The sequence below is a fragment of the Anolis sagrei genome, chromosome X (assembly GCF_037176765.1).
Source record: "Anolis sagrei isolate rAnoSag1 chromosome X, rAnoSag1.mat, whole genome shotgun sequence".
NCBI lineage: Eukaryota > Metazoa > Chordata > Lepidosauria > Squamata > Dactyloidae > Anolis > Anolis sagrei.
Genome location: NC_090034.1, coordinates 49,779,835 through 49,802,768, shown reverse-complemented (window position 1 = coordinate 49,802,768; position 22,934 = coordinate 49,779,835). Strand labels below are relative to the sequence as shown.

Below are 22,934 nucleotides of genomic sequence, written 5' to 3'. Positions count from 1 at the left end.
ATTTGCTCCTGTTTTCATGTTTGCATATTGGTATATTTTAATTGGTAGGCTGATGCTTTTATGTCATTCTGCTTTGAGTCTTCATTGGGACAGATGAAGCAGGCTACAAATAAATATAATAATCTATACACATAATAAAAGTGAAAATATGTATTGTGTGTGTGGCTGGGGTGTCCACAAACAGCCTCCCGCCTCCACAAGTAGCTGTAGACTCCCACTCCTCAGGAGACACCAATGGTCCTCCCTCCAATGACATTGCAGGTTACAGCACTGTAAACATGTCCAAGAGTCCTGCCATTGTCCTCCACAAACACCATCCTTCCCACCACCCAAGTGAAGGCTTTCATATGGGGACAATTTCATCCTAGATTTTATGTGTTTCCTCCACCACAGACATCCCAGTGTTTCTGACTCTCTCCATTGGTGTGAAATTTGCATGACCCCGCCCATGGCCTCTCCCTTAACCCTTTCCTATTATTTTCTATGGCACACAGCAAACAGAGGAATTGATCAGTAACCGAACACACTAGAGATGTTTGAAGAAAGTTCACCATGATTTATAGGAGTTGTAGGTCTTGGGATGTATAGTTCACCTGCAGTCAATGAGCACTCTGAATTCCACCAACAATAGACCTGGAACTAACTTGGCACACACAACCCCTATGACCAACAAAACATACTGGAGGGATTTATAGGAGTTGTAGTTCACCTACATCCATAGCGCACAATGGATCTGGACCAAACTTGGCATGCATACCCAATATCCCCAAGTTTAAATACTGGTGGTTTTTGAGGGGAATTGGCCTGGACATTTTGGAGTTGTAGGAAATGGGATGCATAGTTCACCTGCAATCAAAGAGCACTCTGCACTGCAGCGATGATGGACTTGGACTTAACTTGGCACACAGAACTGCCATGACCAATGGAATGTACTGAAGGGATTTGACAGGATTGACCCACCATGATGAGATTTGTAATTCATCCTGCAGCCAGAGAGCACACCAAACCCCACCAATAATGCATCTAGAGCAAACTTGCCCAACATAACAAACTTTAAGTATTGATGGGGTTTCAGGGGGTGAACATGGCATGATGTGAGTTGCAGTTCACCCACAACCTTATGCATTTTGTGAAATTAAAAACATTTTTTTCTAATAACCCGGATAACGGCGGGTACCCAAGCTAATAATAATAATAATAATAATAATAATAATAATAATAGATACATAGCTGCTTTGAGTCTCCTTCAGGAGAGATAAAAGTGGGATATAAATAAATATAATAAAAATAGTAGTAGTAGTAGTAGTAGTAGTAGTAGTAGTAGACCTAACCCTGCTTTAATGTAGTTTAGGGGTACCTGAGCCACCGTGCATTTCGTTCAATCGCTTGAACAGGTGACATTAAACCATTTAGAAACAACTTTAAAAAAACCAACTTTATTTCACATCTGCAAACTCAGCTTTTTATCGTTATCCAAGAAAATAACATGCCCAGGCTTTGCTTCGTCAAAGGAGAATTAATCCATGAATCCTTTGTCCTTTGGAGAGACACTAAAGCTCTCTAGAAATCCCACGAAGGGCAGTTTTGGAGGATTAGTCTTGACAAACAAACAGAGATTCCGTGTTCAAATAGAGTCTATCCTTAAACATTTTAAGGCCACACATCCTCCCTTTACAAAGGGAAACCTTATCCAAATTTGGATAAGTTCGAAAAAGATGCTCCTCAATGGTTGATGGAGAAGTTCAGAAGAAGATTCTCCTCAATAGTTGATGGAGAAGTTTGAAGAATATGATTCTCAATAATTGATAATGAAGGTCAAAGAAGATGCTCCTCAATAGTTGATGGAGAAGTTTGGATAAGATGTTCCTCAATAGTCAGTGGAGAAGTTCAGAGAAGATGCTCCTCAGTAGTTGGTGAAGTCAAATAAGATGCTCCTTCTCAATTGTTGGTGGAGAAGTCTGAAGAATATGGTCCTCAATAGTCAATGGAGAAATCGGAGAAGATGCTCCTCAATTGTTAATGGAGAAGTTTGAAGAATATGATTCTCAATAATCAGTGGAGAAGTTAAAAGAAGAGGCACATCAATTGTTGATGGAGAAGATGCTCTTCAATAGTCAGTGGAGAAGTTTGATGAACATGCTCCTCAATAGTTGATGGAGACATTTAGAGAAGATGCTCCTCAATAGTCGATGGAGAAATTCAAAGATGCTCTTCAATAGTCGATGGAGAAATTCAGAGAAGATGCTTCTCAATAATCAATGGAGAAGTTTGAAGAATATGGTCCTCAGTAGTCTCTGGAGAAGTTAAAAGAAGATGCTCCTCAATAGTGAGTGGAGAAGATGCTCCTCAATAGTTGATGAAGAAGTTCAGAGAAGATGCTCCTCAATAGTGGATGGAGAGGTTCGAGGAAGATGGTCCTCAGTAGTTAACAGAGAAGTTTGGAGAAAATTGTCCTCAATAGTCTCAGTGCTCAGATGTTGCCTTCATCCAGCATCTGGTTGAGCCCCTCGCAGATCCTGGGGAGGTGTGAGCGGTACGGCTCGGCAGGCCCATAAAGTGCTGAGAGGAACTCGTAGTCTGAGAAGTGGTTGAAGACGTGGTTGATACGGGCATGGGACTTGGCGGTCAAGTGGGTGTTGATAGCCTGGTGCAGCAGCTCCCGGCACTCATTGAGCATCCCAGATAGGACCCGCCGGTCAAAGGTGAAGTCCACCTGGTAGAAGCTGACAGCTGTCATGGCCAAAGCATGGACCTTCTTGCGGAAGCGCTCCAGGAGGGCCAGCTCCTCGGGGCCAAACTGCCCATTGCGGTAGAGGAGACCCAGCTTCACGATGACCTTGACAAGGTTCTTGGTGATCTTTTGGGCTTCCTTGCGGTTGCGGGTGAACTCCTTGGTGACCCGGTAGAGCTCATCCAGGATTTCGCTGCTGGTATCGTCGATGAAGAGGCTGGCTGTGTTCTTGGAGGCCATCTTACTCAGGAGCTTCTTCTGCGCTTGCAAAGCCAGGTTCTTGGTGCTGAAGGTATCCATCTCTACTGCAGAGAGAAGAAAGAAGGAGATCTTTGTTATCACCAAAAACAGAACAGCCATTGACACCATCACCACCCCATTGTCATAATCTTCATTACCACATAAACATCACCACCATACTATTGTTATCATCTTTCACTACCACACCATCAGCATCACCATATGGAGACCCGGTGGCGCAAAGGGTTTAACCCTTGTGTTGGCAGGACTGCTGATCAACAGATCAGCAGTTCGAATCCGGGGAGAGTGGGTTGAGCACCCTCTGTCAGCTCCAGCTCTCCATGCGGGGACATGATAGAAGCCTTTCACAAGGATGGTAAAACATCAAACTTGCGGGTGTCCCCAGACAACACCCTTGCAGATGACCAATTTTCTCACACCAGAAGTGACTTGCAGTTTCTCAAGTCACTTCTGACTCGGAAAAAAAGCATCACCATCATACCATTGTTACCATCTTTTCATTATCATATCATCAGCATCATATTATTGTTATCATCTTCCTATTATCATATCACTGTCATCATCTCATTGTTATCGTATTTGTTACCACCTCATTAAGAAAAACTCTTAAGAAGTCCTTCCTAATATTTCAGTGGACACTTTTCCTACAATTTGAACCCGTCGTTCTACGTCTTAATCTCTGAAGCTGGTTCTCCTGACAACATACAATGTATCACTCAGTTTCCGTGCACAATGGTTTTGTTTTCCGGAGAAGTGCTTTGAAACCCAACCAACCACCTCCCTCTTCGAATGAACACAAAGGTTGCCCTGGAGGACCTAGCAAACCCTTAGAGCACACCTCTATAAGAAGTTCTCCAGGACAACTCTATAGGGCATTCATTTCAATAGGGTTCACTTTTATCCATGTTTAGGATGCTAATGTTCGCCACTAACTAGGGTATGCCGAAGACCAAGATGGTGGCAATTTGTAAGTATCTGGAGATACATTATGGAGATGGTGAAGGTTGCTCCAGAGACTAGAAATCCCATCAAAGGGATTCATGTTTAGGAGAAAAGTACAGCGGAAGAACCTCTTGATCATCAAAGATGGAATAGATTGTCTTAGAAGGTGGTGGACTCTCCTTCTTTGGAGGCCTTCCTCCCAAGGTTAGGAGGCCATGTTTTATGGTATTTCTGAGGTTGAATTAGGTGTCCTATGAGAACCTTTCCAACACTTCAGGTTTTATAATTCTATTAAGGATAAGTCCAGACCGTACAATATTCGTATCGATGTCCCTTGCCCCGCATTTCTTTTGAAGACCCTCAGCATGACCGCCCTATTTCTAGGAGCAGCAAAGGCTCAGTTACCGAAAACCACATCCCCCTTTTGTTCTTTTGTTTATAGTTGTAGAAATCCAAACGGATCAAATGTTTCATGGAGCCATTCCAAGAAAAAGGTCTGAATAATTTAATGGATGAAAAAAGAGAAAGAGGCAGATGGGCAGCGAGAGGAAAGTCAATACAGAAGACAGGTTTTCTGGGTAGAAAAACCACACCTATTTCCCTGTATTTTCTGAATCATAGAATCATAGTTGGAAGAGACCTCGTGGATCATCCAGTCCAACCCCATTCTGATACGAAGCAGGAAAATCACATTCAAAGCACACACACCCCAACAGATGGCCATCCAACCTCTGTTTCAAAGCCTCCAAGAAAGGCGCCTCCACCACACTCCAGAGTTCCATTTCTGAACAGCTGTCTCTCACAGTCAGGAAGATCTTCCTCATGTTCAGGTGGAATCTCCTTTCTTTCCTGTAGTTTGAAGCCATTGTTTCATTGCATCCTAGTCTCCAGGGCAGCAGAACACAAGCCTGCTCCCTCCTCTCTATGACTTCCCCTCACATTTTTATTCATAGCCTTCATCATGTCTCCTCTAAGCATGCCATCTCTTTAAGCCACTCCTCATAGGGCTTGTTCTCCTGACACTTGATCCTTTGAGTCACCCTCCTCTGGACACATTCCAGCTTGTCAACATCTCCCTTCAATTGCAGTGCCCAGAATTGGGCACAGTGTGATTCCAAGTAAAGTGGTCTGACCAAGGCAGAATAGAATAGAACCCCATTGGCTTTTTTTGCTGCTGCATCACATTGTTGGCTCATGTTCCCCTTCCTGTCCACGAGGACTCCAAGATCTTTTCCACACGTTTTGCTGTCGAGCCAGGCATTGTCCCCCATTCTGTATCTTTGCATTTCCTTTTTTCTGCTTAAGTGGAGTATCTTGCGTTTATCCCTATTGAACTTCATTTTGTTAGTTTTGGCCAATCATCTTTCTAATCCGTTAAGATCGTTTTGAATTCTGCTCTTATCTTCTGGAGTATTGGCTCCCCCTCCCAATCTGGTGTCGTCTGTAAACTTGATGATCATGCTTTCTCACCCTTCATCTAAGTCATGAAGGCACAGAACCAGGCCCAGGACGGAGCCCTGCTTATGGTACTCCCCTCGTCACTTCTTTCCAGGATGAAGAGGAAGCACTGGGGAGAATCACCCTTTGGGTGATTGGATGAATAAGCTGAGGATCAATCTCGACAAGACAGAGGTCCTCCAGGTCAATCATAGGCCGGATCGAGGTATAGGGTGGCAATTTGTGCTTGACGGGGTTGCACTCCCCCTGAAATCGCAGGTCCGCAGCTTGGGTGTCCTCTTTGATTCGGCTCTGACGCTTGAATAATCCCAATTAAACAGCTCAAGGGAAGATCTCAGGGACTCACATGTCTTTACACTAATGCACAGAGCATGGGAAATAAACAAGACGAACTCCAACTTTTAGCACAACACCACAAATATGATATCATAGGGATCACTGAAACCTGGTGGGATGACTCCTATCGCTGGAATGTAGATATCGAGGGGTATAACCTCTTTCACAGAAACCGAACAAAGGGGAGAGGAGGCGGAGTAGCCTTATATGTCAAAAACTCTTATGCTGCAGAAGAGATTCAAGACAGCAATCTGGGAAACCAGCTTGAAATCATCTGGATAAGAATCAAGGGAACTGGGACTCAAAAAGATGTCGTTGTAGGCGTCTACTACAGACCCCCAAGCCAGGAGGAAGAACTTGATGAAGTCTTCTGCCAACAGTTGACCAAACAGGCACAGAGAAGAGATGTAGTAGTCATGGGCGATTTCAACTATCCCGATATTTGCTGGAAAACAAACTCGGCCAAGAGTACAAGGTCCAACAAATTCCTCGCTTGCCTTGCAGACAATTTCATGGTCCAGAAGGTAGAAGAGGCAACAAGGGGATTGGCTACTCTTGATCTCATCCTAACAGATGCGGAGGACCTGATCGATGCAGTCGAAGTGGTAGGATCCTTAGGGGCAAGTGACCATGTGCTCCTGCAATTTGAGGTACAAAGGAAGGCCGAAACTAAGACAAGTCAAACCCGCATTTTGGACTTTAGGAGAGCTGATTTCCAAAAAATGAAGGAAACGCTGAGCAGCATTCCGTGGACACAGATACTAAAAGACAAGAGAGTTACGGATGGATGGGAATTTCTCAAGAGTGAAATACTCAAGGCGCAATTGCAAACTGTGCCAACAAAGAGAAAAAATAGGACAAGTGCAAAGAAGCCAGAATGGATGTCCAAAGAACTTCTAACTGTGCTAAGACACAAAAGAGACATGCACAAGAAGTGGAAAAAGGGAGAAATCACCAAAGAAGAATTCAAACAAATAGCCAACACCTGTAGGGTAAAGGTCCGCAAGGCTAAAGCAAAAAACGAGCTCAGACTTGCCAGGGACATTAAAAACAATAAAAAGGGCTTCTATTCTTATGTCAGTAGAAAAAGGAAAAACAAGGAGGCGATAGGACCTCTTCGAGGAGAAGATGGGGCAATGCTGACAGGGGATAGGGAAAAAGCAGAACTACTTAATGTCTTCTTTGCCTCGGTCTTCTCACAAAAAGAGAGTCTTCAACCTCAGCAAGATGGAGTGGATGAGGGATTGGAGGACATCCAACCCCAAATTGGGAAAGAAGTCGTCCAGGAATACCTGGCCGCTCTTAACAAGTTCAAGTCCCCAGGGCCAGATCAACTACACCCCAGAGTATTGAAGGAACTAGTGGAAGTCATTTCGGAACCATTGGCAACCATCTTTGAGAGTTCTTGGAGAACGGGAGAAGTTCCAGCAGATTGGAGGAGGGCCAATGTGGTCCCAATCTTCAAGAAGGGAAAAAAGGATGACCCAAACAACTACCGTCCGGTCAGCCTCACGTCGATACCGGGCAAGATTCTGGAAAAGATTGTTAAGGAAGCGGTCTGCAAACACTTAGAAACAAATGCAGTCATCGCTAATAGTCAACATGGATTTATCAAAAACAAGTCATGCCAGACTAATCTGATCTCTTTCTTTGATAGAGCTACAAGCTGGGTAGATGCGGGGAATGCCGTGGATGTAGCGTACCTGGATTTCAGGAAGGCCTTCGACAAGGTCCCCCATGACCTTCTGGCAAGGAAACTAGTCCTATGTGGGCTAGGCAAAACTACGGTGAGGTGGATCTGTAATTGGTTAAGTGAACGAACACAGAGAGTGCTCACTAATGCTTCCTCTTCATCTTGGAAAGAAGTGACAAGTGGAGTGCCGCAAGCAGGGTTCTGTCCTGGGCCCTGTCCTGTTCAACATCTTTATTAATGACTTAGATGAAGGGCTAGAAGGCATGATCATCAAGTTTGCAGACGACACCAAATTGGGAGGGATAGCCAATAGTCCAGAGGACAGGAGCAGGATTCAAAACGATCTTGACAGATTAGAGAGATGGGCCAAAACTAACAAAATGAAGCTCAACAGTGACAAATGCAAGATACTCCACTTTGGCAGAAAAAATGAAATGAAAAGATACAGAATGGGTGACGCCTGGCTCGAGAGCAGTACGTGTGAAAAAGATCTTGGAGTCCTCGTGGACAACAAGTTAAACATGAGCCAACAATGTGATGTGGCGGCAAAAAAAAGCCAATGGGATTTTGGCCTGCATCAATAGGAGCATAGTCTCTAGATCTAAGGAAGTAATGCTACCCCTCTATTCTGCTTTGGTTAGACCACATCTGGAATATTGTGTCCAATTCTGGACACCACAATTTAAGAGAGATATTGACAAGCTGGAATGTGTCCAGAGGAGGGCGACTAAAATGATCAAGGGTCTGAAGAACAAGCCCTATGAGGAGCGGCTTAGGGAACTGGGCATGTTTAGCCTGAAGAAGAGAAGGCTGAGAGGAGATATAATAGCCATGTATAAATATGTGAGAGGAAGCCACAGGGAGGAGGGAGGAAGCTTGTTTTCTGTTGCCCTGGAGACTAGGGCGCGAAACAATGGCTTCAAACTACAAGAGAGGAGATTCCATCTGAACATTAGGAAGAACTTCCTGACTGTGAGAGCCGTTCAGCAGTGGAACTCTCTGCCCCGGAGTGTGGTGGAGGCTCCTTCTTTGGAAGCTTTTAAACAGAAGCTGGATGGCCATCTGTCAGGGGTGATTTGAATGCAATATTCCTGCTTCTTGGCAGGGGTTGGACTGGATGGCCCATGAGGTCTCTTCCAACTCTTTGATTCTATGATTCTATGATAAGCTCAGGTGTCGGCGGTGGCTGGGAGGGCATTCGCACAATTGAAGTTCGTGCGCCAGCTGCGACCGTACCTCGTGAAGTCAGATTTGGCCACAGTGGTCCACGCCTTAGTTGCCTCTAGATTGGACTATTGCAATGCGCTCTACGTGGGGCTGACCTTGAAGACGGCCCGGAAATTCCAATTGGTCCAACGGACGGCAGTCAGATTATTAACCGGTGCGAATTACAGAGAGTCAACCATCCTGTTTAAGTAGCTCCACTGGCTGCCGTTTATTTTCCGGGCCCAGTTCAAGGTGCAGGTCTTCACCTACAAAGCCCTGAACGGTTTGGGACCCACCTACGTGCGCAATCGCATTTCCATTTACGAACCCACACAATCCCTTCGATCTTCTGGAGACGCCCTTCTTTCACTCCTGCCCACATCAGAAGTGTGACTTGCGGGGACAAGAGAGAGGGCCTTCTCTGTGGTGGCCCCCCAGCTCTGGAACTCACTCCCCAGAGATATTAGGCAAGCCCCCAAGCTGGCAATCTTCAGGAGGAATCTGAAAACCTGGTTATTCTAATGTGCCTTCAGTGATTAAATGTAAGATACTCCCTGACCAAACTTTGCACAAAATGCCCTTAGAAGCACTTTATTTTATGGTTCGTGCAATTAAATCCTTCCTCATTACCGGATCCTCCTCCTTATAATTTACATTGTCCTATCTCCCAGTGTTTTAAAATTTTATCCTTGAATTCGGCCCTGCCCAGTGAAATCTTCTGTGTTTTTAATGTTTGATTTTATACCATTGTGTCGCTTATTATATTAGTTTTGCATTTTATGTATTTTTCATGGTTCTATGTTTTTGTGTTATATTTTTGTACTGTATTGATGGGTGTGGCCTCATGTAAGCCGCAACGAGTCCCCCTGGGGGAGATGGAGCAGGGCATAAAGTTTTATATTATTATTATTATTGTTATTATTATTATTATTTAACCAATTAGAGATCCACCTAACCATAGTTTCGCCTAGCCAGAAGGTCATGGGGGACCTTGTCAAAGGAAAGCTTTCCTGAAGTGCAGATATGCTCCATCCATAACATTCCCTGCATCTACCCAGCTTGTAACTCTTTCAAAAAAAGAGATCAGATTAGTCTGGCATGACTTGTTTTTGATCAATCCATGTTGACTATTAGCGATGACTGCATTCCTTTCTAAGTATTTGCAAACCACTTCCTTAATGATCTTTCCAGAATCTTGCCTGGTATCAACGTGAGGTTGACTGGACTTTGGTAATGGCTTGGGTCGTCCTTTTTCCCTTCTTGAAGATAGATAGGGATCACACTGGCCCTCCTCCAATCTTCTGGGACTTGTCCCCTTCTCTAAGAACTCTCAAAGATGATTCCATTGGTTCTGAAATGACTTCTGCTAGTTCCTTCAATACTCTTGTTTCTGTACAGGTAACCCTTGCATATTTTGAAGTGTTTTCAAAAGCAGATTTTCTCCACAGAAAAGCAGCTTCTATTTCCCTGTATTTTCTGTGGACAAAAGAAATGTTTCTGTGCAGAAAACCCTCAAATATTTTCAAGTGTTTTCCGTGCAGGAAAACCCATTTTCTGAGGAGGTAAAATGAGTTCTGCGCAGAGCGTTTTTCCTCCAAAAACATGCTTTCTGCTTGGAAAAACAACAACGAGAGTAAATCCCATAGAGTTGCATGGAGACAAAACTATCGAAACACATGGGGTTTCGGGATTCACATGCTCCTTTCAAAGCTCCTAAATGTCTGGATTTACAAGCCGGAAGTCTTACTTCCAGAGGAGTAAATAACCCCTATATAAACAGAAAACCGGATTGCCAAAGGGAGTGATTCACCTTTCGATCAGCAAATAAAGGTGAAGGCGTGAGCCGTGTTTGCGTTAAGATTACGAGCGGCCTCTCCTTCCAGGGGATTTCACAAGGCGTCGACTCTCCTTTTCTCTCATGGCATTGACTCTTCCTTCAGGACGATGGGAGTTGTAGTCCAAGCCACTGGCATCAGGAAAGCATCTCAATCTATGCAACACATAAGATGTTTTTTTTATTATTTTAATAATAATATAACAAGAACAAAACTTTATTTATAACCTTTGCTTTCTTCCTGAAGGAACTCAGAAAGGTTTCCAAAAAATAACACAAATGACAAACATTCAATGCCCAAAAGTAATCAAACAGCAGTCAAGATAAAACATGAAATAGAATAAACACAGTATAATAACTTATGAAACAACCAAAGCCGAAGGCTAAAAGAAATTACACATAATAAACACAAGGTGTGAAACCAATTAAAACACCATATGTTAAAAGCGTAGTGTAACATATGACATACACAGGCTGAGGTAAGTAATCGGTGTCTAGGTGGGGATGTATATAAGGCAGGGGTCCTCAAACTAAGGCCCGGGGGCCGAATACGACCCTCCAAGGTCATTTACCCGGCCCTCACTCAGGGTCAACCTAAGTCTGAAACAACTTGAAAGCACACAACAGCAATCCTATCTCATCATCCAAAAGCAGGTCCACACTTCCCATTGAAATATTAATATGTTTATATTTGTTAAAATTGTTCTTCATTTTAATTATTGTATTGTTTTAAAGTGTTTTTGCACTGCAAATAAGATATGTGCCATGTGCATAGGAATTCTTTCATATTTTTTTTCAAATTGTAATCCGGCCCTCCAACAGTTTGAGGGACCATGACCTGGCCCTCTGTTTAAAAAGTTTGAGGATCCCTGATGTAAGGGATGCTAATCCTCCTCCTCTCCATATGATAAAGTGCACAGATGGGTCTTTAGAAGCTTCTTAAAGGAGAGGAGAGGAGGGCATGGTTAGTTCTTCAGGGGGGAGTTCCACAGGTGGGGAGCGGCCACGGAGAAGGCCCCCTCTCTCGTTCCCACCAATTGCGTTTGAGACAGAGGTGGGACTGAGAGCAGGGCCTCCTCCATGGATGCAGTGCCTGAGTTGGTTTGTATGCATAAATACAGTTTCAAATAGTGTGGACCTGAACTGTTCAGGACTTTATAAGTAACTAGCGGTCCCCTGCCACGGGTTGCTGTGGCCCAGTCTGGTGATCTGGAAAACAAAGTAATGAGAAAGTGTTGGTTTCTAATATATGTAATTTCTTTATGCTTGTTGATAAACAATATTTCTTGCTGTTTCTTTGCCAGTGTTGATGTGGAGATTGTCTGGTTTGCCTACTCTGGGACATGCAACATATCATTGCCCTTCTTTAGGGGTCCCTTTCAAATCTATGATACTGCATCTGTCATATACGTATATATGTGTGTGTGTGAATGGCTGGATGGCCCTTTGTCAGGAGGGCTTTTATTATGTTTTCTTGCCCTGGTGAAGGGAATTGGACTGGATGGCCTTAAGACAGCATTTCTCAACCTGGAAAGTCAAGACCCCGGGGGAGGGTCACCAGGGGAGTGTCAGAAAGGTCACCAAAGACTACCAGAAAACACAAAATTTTCTGTTGGTCATGAGGGTTCTATGTGGGATGTTTGGCCCAATTCCATTGTTGGTGGGATTCAGAATGCTCCTTGATTGTAGGTGAACTATAAATCCTAGTAACTACAACTCCCAAATGTCAAGATCTATTTCCCCCAAACTCCATCTGTGTTTATATTTGGGCATAGTGTGTATTCGTGCCACACACACATATATATGTATATGAAAGATGCAGTATCAAAGATTTGGTCCAGATCCATCATTGTTTGAGTCCACAGTGCTCTCTGGATGTAGCTGAACTACAACTCCCAAACTCAAGGTCAATGCCCACCAAATCCTTCTAGTATTTTCTGTTGGTTATGGGAGTCCTGTGTGCCAAGTTTGGTTCAATTCCATTGTTGATAGAGTTCAAAATGCTCTTTGATTGTAGGTGAGCTATAAATCCCAGCAACTACAACTCCCAAATGACAAAATCATAATTTTTTGAGTGATGGTCACTCCTTGTGTTGTGAGACGTTTTGTTGCCAATTTTGGTGGATTTCGTTCATTGGTTCTTTTGTTTTTTGGGTACTCATTATGCACAGAGCATTTTTATATACTGTATATACTCGAGTATAAGCCTAGTTTTTCAACCCTTGTTTTAGGCTGAAAAAGCCCCCTTCGGCTTATACTTGAGTCAAGGTGATTTATTATTTTGCTCTGTCATTACTATTATTTTTATGACATTTATTATTTTACTCGATTTATTATTATAATTATTTTACTTCATTGTTATCATTACATTTATGATTTTATTTTATAATTGTTATCATTACATTTATTATTGTACTCTATTTATGATTGCTATTATTACATTTATTATTTCACTCTATTATTATTACATTTATTATTTTACTGTCTTTATTATTATTAGAAGGATACGTAAGCACATTTACATTGAAGAGGGTTAGGGCAGTCTTATCTTAAATTACAATTTTATATAAATATTCAAAACCATTTAACCTACTGATGCCTCAATTAATGTAATGTTATTGGTATCTATTTTCATTTTGAAATGTGCCAGTAGCTGCTGAATTTCCCACTCTCGGCTTATACTCAAGTCAATCCGTTTTCCCAGTTTTTTGTGGTAAATTTAAGCGGTTCGGCTTATACTCGAGTATATACGGTATATAGATAACCAGCACTTTGTATTTAGCCCAGAAGCATACTGACAGCTAGTGGAGCTCCTGTAGCAGGGGAGTGGTTCTCTCTCTGTACATCACTCTGGTTAGTAACCTGGCTGCCGATCTCTGCACTAATTGTAGCTTCCAAACTATCCTCAAAGACAGCCCCACATAAAAAGTGTTGCAGTAGTCCAAGCAGGATGTGACTAAGGCGTGGACTACCATGGCCAAGTCTGGCGTCTCCAGGTACAGGCACAGCTGGCGCACAAGTTTTAACTGTGCAAAGGCACTCCTGGCCACCGCCGACACCTGGGTTTCCAGAGTCAGCAATAAGTCCAGGATCACCCATGTCTAATTCCACAACAAGCTGGCTTCAGGAAAGGCAAAAGCTGCACATTGCAAGTGCTGAACCTGACTCAGCACATAGAAGATGGCTTTGAAAGGCAGCAGATCACAGGAGCTGTCTTCATAGACCTGTCAGCGGCTTATGATATTGTGAACCACCGCCTCCTCCTGAGAAAAATGTATAATATCACAAAGGACTACCACCTCACCCGCCTCATAGGAAACCTGCTACAAAACAGGAGCTTTTTTGTTGAGTTCTAGGGCCAGAGAAGCAGATGGCGGAAACAGAAGAACGGCCTGCCTCAGGGGAGCGTGCTTGCTCCATCCATGTTCAACATCTACACAAATGACCAGACACTGCCAGAAGGGACAGAGAGCTTCATCTATGCTGATGATCATGCCATGACCGCTCAAGCAGGGAGCTTTGAGATGGTAGAACAGAAGCTCTCCGAAGCTCTAGGTGTCCTTACTGCCTACTACAGGGAAAACCAGCTGATCCCTAATCCATCTAAAACACAGACATGTGCCTTTCACCTTAAGAACAGACAAGCATCCTGAGCTCTGAGGATGACCTGGGAAGAAATCCCACTGGAGCATTGCAGCGCACCCAAATACCTGGGAGTCACCCTGGACCGTGCTCTGACCTAGAAGAAGCACTACGTGAATATCAAGCAAAAAGTGGGTGCTAGAAACAATATCATACGAAAGCTGATTGGCATGACCTGGGGATCACAACCAGACACAGTGAAGGCATCTGCCCTTGCGCTTTGCTACTCTGCTGCTGGGTACGCATGCCCAGTGTGGAATACATGCCGCCACGTTAAAACAGTGGATGTGGCTCTTAATGAGACATGCCGCATTATCATGGGGTGTCTGCGCCCTACACCACTGGAGAAATTACACTGTTTAGCCGGTATTGCACCACCTGACATCCGCCGGGAAGTAGCAGCCAATAGTGAAAGGACCAAGGCAATGACATCTCCAGCTCATCCCCTCTTTGGGTATCAGCCAGCACGTCAACAACTTAAATCAAGAAATAGTTTTCTAAGATCTACAGAGACACTCGCTGGAACACTCCAGCAAGCGAGAGTCCAAAAGTGGCAGGCTCAAACCCAGAACCTCAATCAGTGGCTGATACCAAATGAGAGATTCCCCCCTGGGCACACAGGAGACTGGGTGCTTGGAAGGCGCTGAACAGACTGCGCTCTGGCACGACGAGATGCAGAGCCAACCTTAAGAAACGGGGCAACAAAGTGGAATCCTCGACATGCGAGTGTGGAGAAGAGCAAACCACAGACCACCTGCTGCAATGCAACCTGAGCCCCGCTACATGCACAAGGGAGGACCTTCTTGCGGCAACACCAGAGGCACTCCAAGTGGACAGATAGTGGTCAAAGGACATTTAATCAACTGGTTGCTCCTGACACGATAAATAAATACCCCCAGACTGTGGATCTGTGTATTCTGGGAGAGTGTGACCCCATCCAACACAGGCTGAAATCCCATACCTTCGTTCACCTTCCAACTGAACCAAGAGTACCTCAAATTTGTCTGGATTTATCTCCAACTTATTTATTTATTTGTTTGTTTATTTGAAGGGACTCAGAGGGACTCAGACCGGCTGACAGCAAAAATTCAATGCTAACACTAAAATCTAAAATATCATACATCAACATTAAAATTAACCAATACATCTATATAAATAAAAATGTAATGTTCGTTTGTGGGATTAACAGAACTCAAAAACCACTGGGGGAATTGACACCAAATTTGGACACAAGACACCTAACAACCCAATGTATGTCCTTCACTAAAAAAATTGATTTTGCCATTTGGGAGTTGTAGTTGCTAGGATGTATAGTTCACCTACAATCAAAGAGCATTCTGAACCCCACCAATGATGGAATTGAACCAAACTTGGCACACAGAACTCCCATGACCAACAGAAAATATTGGAAGGGTTTGGTGGTCAGTGTCATTTAGTTTTGGAGTTGTAGTTCACCTACATCCCTAGATCACTGTGGACTCAAACAATAATGGATCTGGACCAAACTCTACACAGATATTCAATATGTCCAAATGTGAACACTGGTAGAGTTTGGGGAAAATAGAATCTTGACATTTGGGAGTTGTAGTTGCTGGGATTTATAGTTCACCTACAATCACAGAGCATTCTGAATCCCACCAACGATAGAATTGGGCCTAACCTCCCACACAGAACCCCCATGTGGGCCACAGCAACACGTGGCAGGGGACGGATAGTATAGGATAAATTACATAACAGCTGTTCGCCAAGGTAAAATCATGTCAACTCAGTCCATATATTCAGTCCATATATTGTGGTCAGTAACTTTGGTCAATTGCCGGTCTCAGACATCATTCTGCAAAAGCTTCGTTCCACAGCCAAGTTTTCACTAGCATCCTAAAGGTCAGAAGCGGGGGGGGGGGGGGGGGGGGGCAGATCTAATTTCATTCGGGAGGGAATTCCATAGCCAAGGAGCCACCACAGAAAAGGCCCTGTCTCTCGTTCCCATCAGACGCACCTGTGAAGGTGGTGGGACTGAGAGCAGGGCCTCTCCAGACAATCTTAATACTCTTGATGCTTCATAGGGGAGAATACATTTGGACAGATAAACTTATTAGCCCTCATCCAGTCCATCACTGATGACAGGCACTGGTTTTGGGGCAGGATGGCATCCTTGGCTTTCGGTGGAAAGGCGTGATGAAGAGTTGGGCGTCATCGGCATAAATTTGACACCAAACTCCAAAACTCTGGATGATCTCTCCCAGTGGTTTCATACAAATGCTGAACAGCATGAGGGACAAGACTGAAGCCTGGGTGACCCCACAGGCCAGTTACCAGGGAGTAAAACAGGAATCCCCCAGCACCACCATCTGAGTCCATCCCTCCAGGAAGGAGTGGGGCCACTGCATAACAGTGCCCCCGAGCCCCATCCCAGAGAGACAGCCCAAAAGATTTACCTCATTTAAAATCTTCCTTTGAGGGGGCGCACTTCAGATGCATTTATTACTAATGTTGGGGATGATGGGAGGTTATCATGCCTTTGGGGGCCTACCTTTTACCTCCCCAAGCATTATTTTAAATACATTTTAATATGTGTGTTGGTGGTATTTTTACAATGTTTATATGTTGTAATTATACTGTAACCCACCTTGAGCCACAAAGACTATTATTATTATTATTATTATTATTATTATTATTATTTCCCTTTCTAATAGGTTCTTTCTGCTCATGATGTGTCCCAAGTCCTTGCTTCTAGGCTTGAAATATTATTATTATTATTATTATTATTATTATTATTATTATTATTATTGCCCTTTCTAATAGATTCTTTCTGCTCATGATGTGTCCCAAGTCCTTGCTTCTGGGCTTGAATATTATTATTATTATTATTATTATTATTATTATTATTATTATTATCCTTTCTAATAAGTCCTGAGCTGCTGAACTTGCTGACCAAAAAGTTGGCATTTCAAATCTGGGGAGCGGGGTGAGCTCTCACTGTTAGCCCCAGGTTCTGCCAAGCTAGCAGTTCAAAAACATGCAAATGTGAGTAGATCAATAGGTACCACGTTTGCAGGAAGGTAACGGCACTCTGTGTAATCATGCTGGCCACATATAACCTAGGAGGTGTCTACGGACAACGCCAACTCTTTGGTTTACAAATGGAGATGAGCACCACCCCCCAGAGTCGGACACGACTAGACTTAATGTCAGAGGAAACTTTTACCTTTACCTTAATAAGTTCTTTCTGCTCATAAAGTGTCCCAAGTCCTTGCTTCTGGACTTGAAATATTATTATTACTACTAGTATTATTTCCCTTTCATTATTATTATTATTATTATTATTATTATTATTATTATTATTATAGAGCCGGGCTTTAGCACAGCAGCAAGTCCTTGCTTCTAGGCTTGGTTAACCATGAGCTGCAGTAAATCTTGCCAACCAAAAGTTTGACAGTTCGAAGCCCGGGTTAGGGTGAGCTCCTGGCTTTTAGCCCAGCTTCTGCCTACCTAGCAGTTTTGAAAACAGTAATGTGAGTAGATAAATAGGTACTGCTTTAATGTGGGGAAGTATTTAAGGCATCCATAAGGAAATGCAAAAAAATGCCAGCAATTCAATCAAGAAGGAAGTTTATAAGCAAAACTCTTTGGCAAGGAAAGTGGAGGGACAGCTCCTCCCTGCTGTGGCCAGAACCGAGCACAGCCTCCAAGATGCCGAAGATGGGCAAGCCTATATATACTTCTATGTACAGTTGTCTGTCTGTCAGTTTGTAAACGGCATTGAATGTTTGCTGTGCATGTGTTCTGTGATTCGCTCTGAGCCCCCTTCAGCATGAGAAGGATGGAACATTAATATTGTAAATAAATAAATAGGCTTGAAATATTATTATTATTATTATTATTATTATTATTATTCACTGTACCACTTATTCTTTATTATAATTTTCTTTATTTTTACCTTGCTTACTTGATTCTGCCTTTACAAGAAATGATATAATAATAATAATAATAATAATAATAATAATAATAATATCAGAGACTACCTGATGATGACAAAGATTATGATGATGATGATGATGATGATAATAATAATAATAATAATAATAATAATATACTGTGGAAGTTAATATTAATAACAAGTACAATGAGTTACATACAAGCTTGGCAGTGGAAGAAGGGGAAAAGAAGGAAATCAGAGGAAGAAAAGAATAGAAGGGAAAAGAAGGGAAAGAGCAAGAATAAGAAGAACAGAAAGAGTGAGAAAGGAGGAAAGGAGAAAGGAAATGAAGAAGAAGAGATGGACAGAAGAAGAGAAGGAAGAAGAAAGAGCAAAGTCAAGGAGTGGAAATGAAGTAGGAAGAGATGAAGAGAAGGAGGAAAGAGGAAAAGAACAATGAAGAGGAAAGGGAGGAGGGGAAGAGAAACTAGAAATAGAAGGGAAAGAAGCGAAGTATAGAAAGATGAACGGAGAAAGGAAGAAAAGAATGAAGAAGGGAAAAGAAAGGAGGAAAAATAAAGGAAGAAGAGAAGGAGGAAAGAGGAAAAAATGATGAAGAGGGAAGGGAGGAGGGGAAAAGAAGAGGGAAAGAAGCAAACTACAGACAGATGAACGGAAAAAGGAGGAAAAGAATGAAGAACCAGAAAGGAGGAGGAAGCAAAAGGAAAGGAAGAAGGAAAGAGGAAGAGAATGATGAAGAAGAGGAAAGGGAGGAGAGGAAGAGAATCTCAAGAAGGAAGAAGGGAAAGAAGCAAAGCTCAGAAAGAAGGAGTGAAAAGGAAGAAATGAATGAAGAAGGGGGAAAGAAAGGAGGAGAAGCAAGAAGAAAGGAAGAACAAAAGGAAGAAGAAGGGAAGGAGGAAAGAGAAGAAGAGAATGATGAAGAAGCAAGAAGGGAAAGAAACAAAGTACAGAAAGGTGAACGGGAAAAGGAAGAGAAGAAAGGAGGAAAGAGAAGAAGAGTGATGAAGAGGAAAGGGAGGAGGGGAAGAGAATCAAGAAGGAAGAAGGGAAAGAAGCAAAGTACAGAAAGATGAAAAGGGAAGAAAAGAATGAAGAAGGGGAAAGAAAGGAAGAAGAAGGGAAGGAGGAAAGAGAGGAAGAGAATGATGATGAAGAAGGAAGAAAGGACAGAAGCAAAGTACAGAAAGATGAACGGGAAAAGGAAGAAAAGAATGGAGAAGGGGGAAAGAAAGGAGGAGGAAGAAAAGAGGAAGGGAAGGGAAGAGAATAAGGGAGGAAAGAAAAGAAGAGTGATGAAGAGGAAAGGGAGGAGGGGACGAGAATCAAGAAGGAAGGAGGGAAAGAAGCAAAGTACAGAAAGATGAAAAAGGGGGAAGGAGGAAAGAGAGGGAGAGAATGATGAAGAAGGGAAAGAAGCAAAGTACAGAAAGATGAACGGGGAAAGGAAGAAAAGAATGGAGAAGGGGAAGGAAAGGAGGAATAAGAAAAGAAGAAGGGAGGAAAGAGAAGAAGAGAGCAATGAAGAGGAAAGGGAGGAGGGGAAGAGAATCAGGAAGGAAGAAGGGAAAGAAGCAAAGTACAGAAAGATGAAATGGGAAGAAAAGAATGAAGAAGGGGAAAGAAAAGAAGAAGAAGGGAAGGAGGAAAGAGAGGAAGAGAATGATAAAGAAGGAAGAAAGGAAAGAAGTAAAGCACAGAAAGATGAACGGGGGGAAAGAAAAGAATGGAGAAGGGGGAAAGAAAGGAGGAAGAAGAAAAGAAGAGGGGAAGGAAAGAGAAGAAGAGTGATGAAGAGGAAAGGGAGGAGGGGAAGAGAATCAAGAAGGAAGAAGGGAAAGAAGCAAAGTACAGAAAGATGAAAAGGGGGAAGGAAGGAGGGAAGGAGGAAAGAGAGGAAGAGAATGATAAAGAAGGAAGAAAGGAAAGAAGCAAAGTACAGGAAGATGAACGGGAAAAGGAAGAAAAGAATGGAGAAGGGGGAAAGAAAGGAGGAGGAAGAAAAGAAGAAGGGAAGGGAAGAGAAGAAGGGAGGAAAGAGGAGAAGAGTGATGAAGAGGAAAGGTAGGAGGGGAAGAGAATCAAGGAAGAAGGGAAGAAGCAAAGTACAGAAAGATGAAAGGGGTGAAAGAAAGGAAGGAGGGAAGGAGGAAAGAGAGGAAGAGAATGATGAAGAAGGAAGAAAGGAAAGAAGCAAAGTACAGAAAGATGAACGGGAAAAGGAAGAAAAGAATGGAGAAGGGGGAAAGAAAAAAGGAAGAAGAAAAAGAGAAGGGAAGAGAAGAAGGGAGGAAAGAGAAGAAGAGTGATGAAGAGGAAAGGGAGGAGGGGAAGAGAATCAAGAAGGAAGAAGGGAAAGAAGCAAAGTACAGAAAGATGAAAGGAGGGAAAAGGAAGGAAAGAATGCAGAATGGGAAAAGAAAGGAGGAAGCAGAGGGGAAGAGGCTATTGTTTTCTGCTCCGATAGCAAATAACAGCATTATATTATTTTCTCCTTTCTTTGGAAGGTCCTCCCATTTCTCGTCTTCCGACTAAAACAAGGGCAGAAAATTCAGTGCAGAAAAGCATGAGCTCGGCACATTTTTCCCCGCTGAGATCAAGTCCGTGCAATCCTTTTCTGCCCTCTGGATCCCTTTTTCCTTCCTTTTCTTACCTGCATGTTCTGCATCCAAAGATCGGGGCCTTGCAGTATATATATTCAACCCCTAAATCTTTTTTTTTTCTTGCAAATACAAAATTCGGAGCCTTTTCCTTGCAAAATGAAAAATTGTATAGCTTTAAAGCAATGGCTTTGTATCCCTTCTTTTCTTCCTTGGGGGGCGTGGGGGCTTTGCTATCGGAATCCCTCCTGGGATCCAAGGTTGAAACTTGACGCTTTTAAGACTCTGAAAGAGAGAGAGATAAAGTTTCAAATTCAAAGAGAAAGGGGAGGGGGGATGGAATGACAGCCGAGGGGGCCAATCGCGGAGCAGGGCCTCCTACGAAGCGGCCAATGGAAATGCAGCAACAAAAGGGGGCGGGGTTTGGGGATGGAATCGGAGAGGCAAAGGAAAACAAGGCAAAGTCAGTAACCATAAGAGACCCAGGTTCGAATCCAGGCTCAAGCCTTCGTCAAGTCACATACTCTCAGCTTCAGATAAATAAATAAATAAATAAATGAGAAAATAAATGATAATAAATGAATAAAATAAGAAAAAATAAGAAAATAGGAAAATAAAATAAGAAAAATAAAATAAATAAATGCTAAATAAATACACAACTTTATTTGTAGCCCGTGTTTGTATTTGGACTTTGAGTTGGGAGGAAAGAAGGGTCACACTCTCTCAGCCTCCAACCGTGATGCAAAACCCTCTGCAATGCATAGAGATACATCCACAACAAAAATAGATCACACCTGGAATATTGTGTCCAATTCTGGGCACCACAATTGAAGAGAGATATTAACAAGCTGGAATGTGTCCAGAGGAGGGCGACTAAAATGATCAAGAAGCCCTATGAGGAGCGGCTTAAGGAGCTGGGCATGTTTAGCCTGAAGAAGAGAAGCCTGAGAGGAGATATGATAGCCATGTGAGAGGAAGTCGTAGGGAGGAGGGAGCAAGCTTGTTTTCTGCTTCCCTGGAGACTAGGACGCGGAACAATGGCTTCAGACTACAAGAAAGGAGATTCCATCTGAACATGAGGAAGAACTTCCTGACTGTGAGAGCCGTTCAGCAGTGGAACTCTCTGCCCCAGAGTGTGGTGGAGGCTCCTTCTTTGGAAGCTTTTAAACAGGGGCTGGATGGCCATCTGTCTGGGGTGATTTGAATGCAATATTCCTGCTTCTTGGCAGAATGGGGTTGGACTGGATGGCCCATGAGGTCTCTTCCAACTCTTTGATTCTATGATTCTATGAAAAGGTGGATGTCCATCTGTCGGGAAGGATTGGATTGCTCTTTTTCCTGCCTGCAGGGAGTGGGTTGGACTGGATGACCTTTGGGGACCCTTTCTAATTTTAATAATAATAATAATAATAATAATAATAATAATAATAATAATCTTTATTTCTACCCCACCACCATCTCCCCGGTGGGGACTCAGAGCGGCTTACATGGGGCCAAGCCCAGACAACATAATACAGCATAAAATCAAAACATATACAACAGGCAACAACAACATTATCAAAATGACATCAAAATAATAATAAAACAATAATAAAAAAATAAAATAAAAATTCCAATAGACATTCTGTATTCTGTTTAGATAGATAGAGATACATGTTTATTTATGTTTGCTTTAGTAATTGCTTATTATGTTTTGTATTTGATTGCTGCTGATTTTATACTGCATTTCACTGTTTTTTCCCCTTTTTAATTAATTATTTGACACAATCTCATATATAATCAGAAAATATACGTTCAGAAATAATGAAACATGTCTAGATCTGTATGTAGATGGCAACTTGTACAAAGTAAGTATAACATATTTTACCATTCACTCGAGTTTAAGGCACTTTTAAAGGAAAATCCATGCAAACTATTCGTAACTAGAACTGTTTCCCTCTAGCTAACAGCAATATCATATGCAAATATCATATGCAATATCATATGCAAAAAATAAAATAAAAATGCCAATGGGTTTTTTTGTGTTTTTTTTGGAAATTCCTTACAAGGCAATATATCTTCATTATCATTTCACTGTTGAAAGCCGCTTTGAGTCTCTTTGTGAGGGAAAAGGGCAGGATATAAATAAAGTTTATTATTATTATTATTATTATTATTATTATTATATACATATATATAATGTTATATATAATAATATATCATTATATATAAATATAAATATGATATAAATACTATTTATTTATATTTATTGGCATTCTAATATTTATTAGGGGGGAAAGCCATTCTTTGATTTC

The 22,934-nt window shown here is 42.4% G+C and overlaps 1 protein-coding gene across 2 annotated transcripts; it reads right to left on the bottom strand.

Annotated features, from left to right (window-relative positions):
- Positions 1–1,420: 1,420 nt before the first annotated feature.
- On the bottom strand, positions 1,421–20,959 carry LOC132781180 (tumor necrosis factor alpha-induced protein 8-like protein 1). Of its 2 annotated transcripts, none has more exons than XM_060785198.2 (3): positions 20,694–20,959; positions 10,438–10,617; positions 1,421–3,036 (listed from the first exon to the last, which is right to left on the bottom strand). In XM_060785198.2, the coding sequence occupies exon 3, from the start codon at positions 3,029–3,031 to the stop codon at positions 2,471–2,473; it is 561 nt and encodes a 186-aa protein (XP_060641181.1). In that variant the 5' UTR covers positions 3,032–3,036; positions 10,438–10,617; positions 20,694–20,959; the 3' UTR covers positions 1,421–2,470. The 2 variants fall into 2 exon arrangements, with proteins under 2 accessions (XP_060641181.1, XP_060641182.1); XM_060785199.2 differs by having other exon boundaries at positions 1,421–3,033.
- Between the last annotated feature and the right edge of the window lie 1,975 nt (positions 20,960–22,934).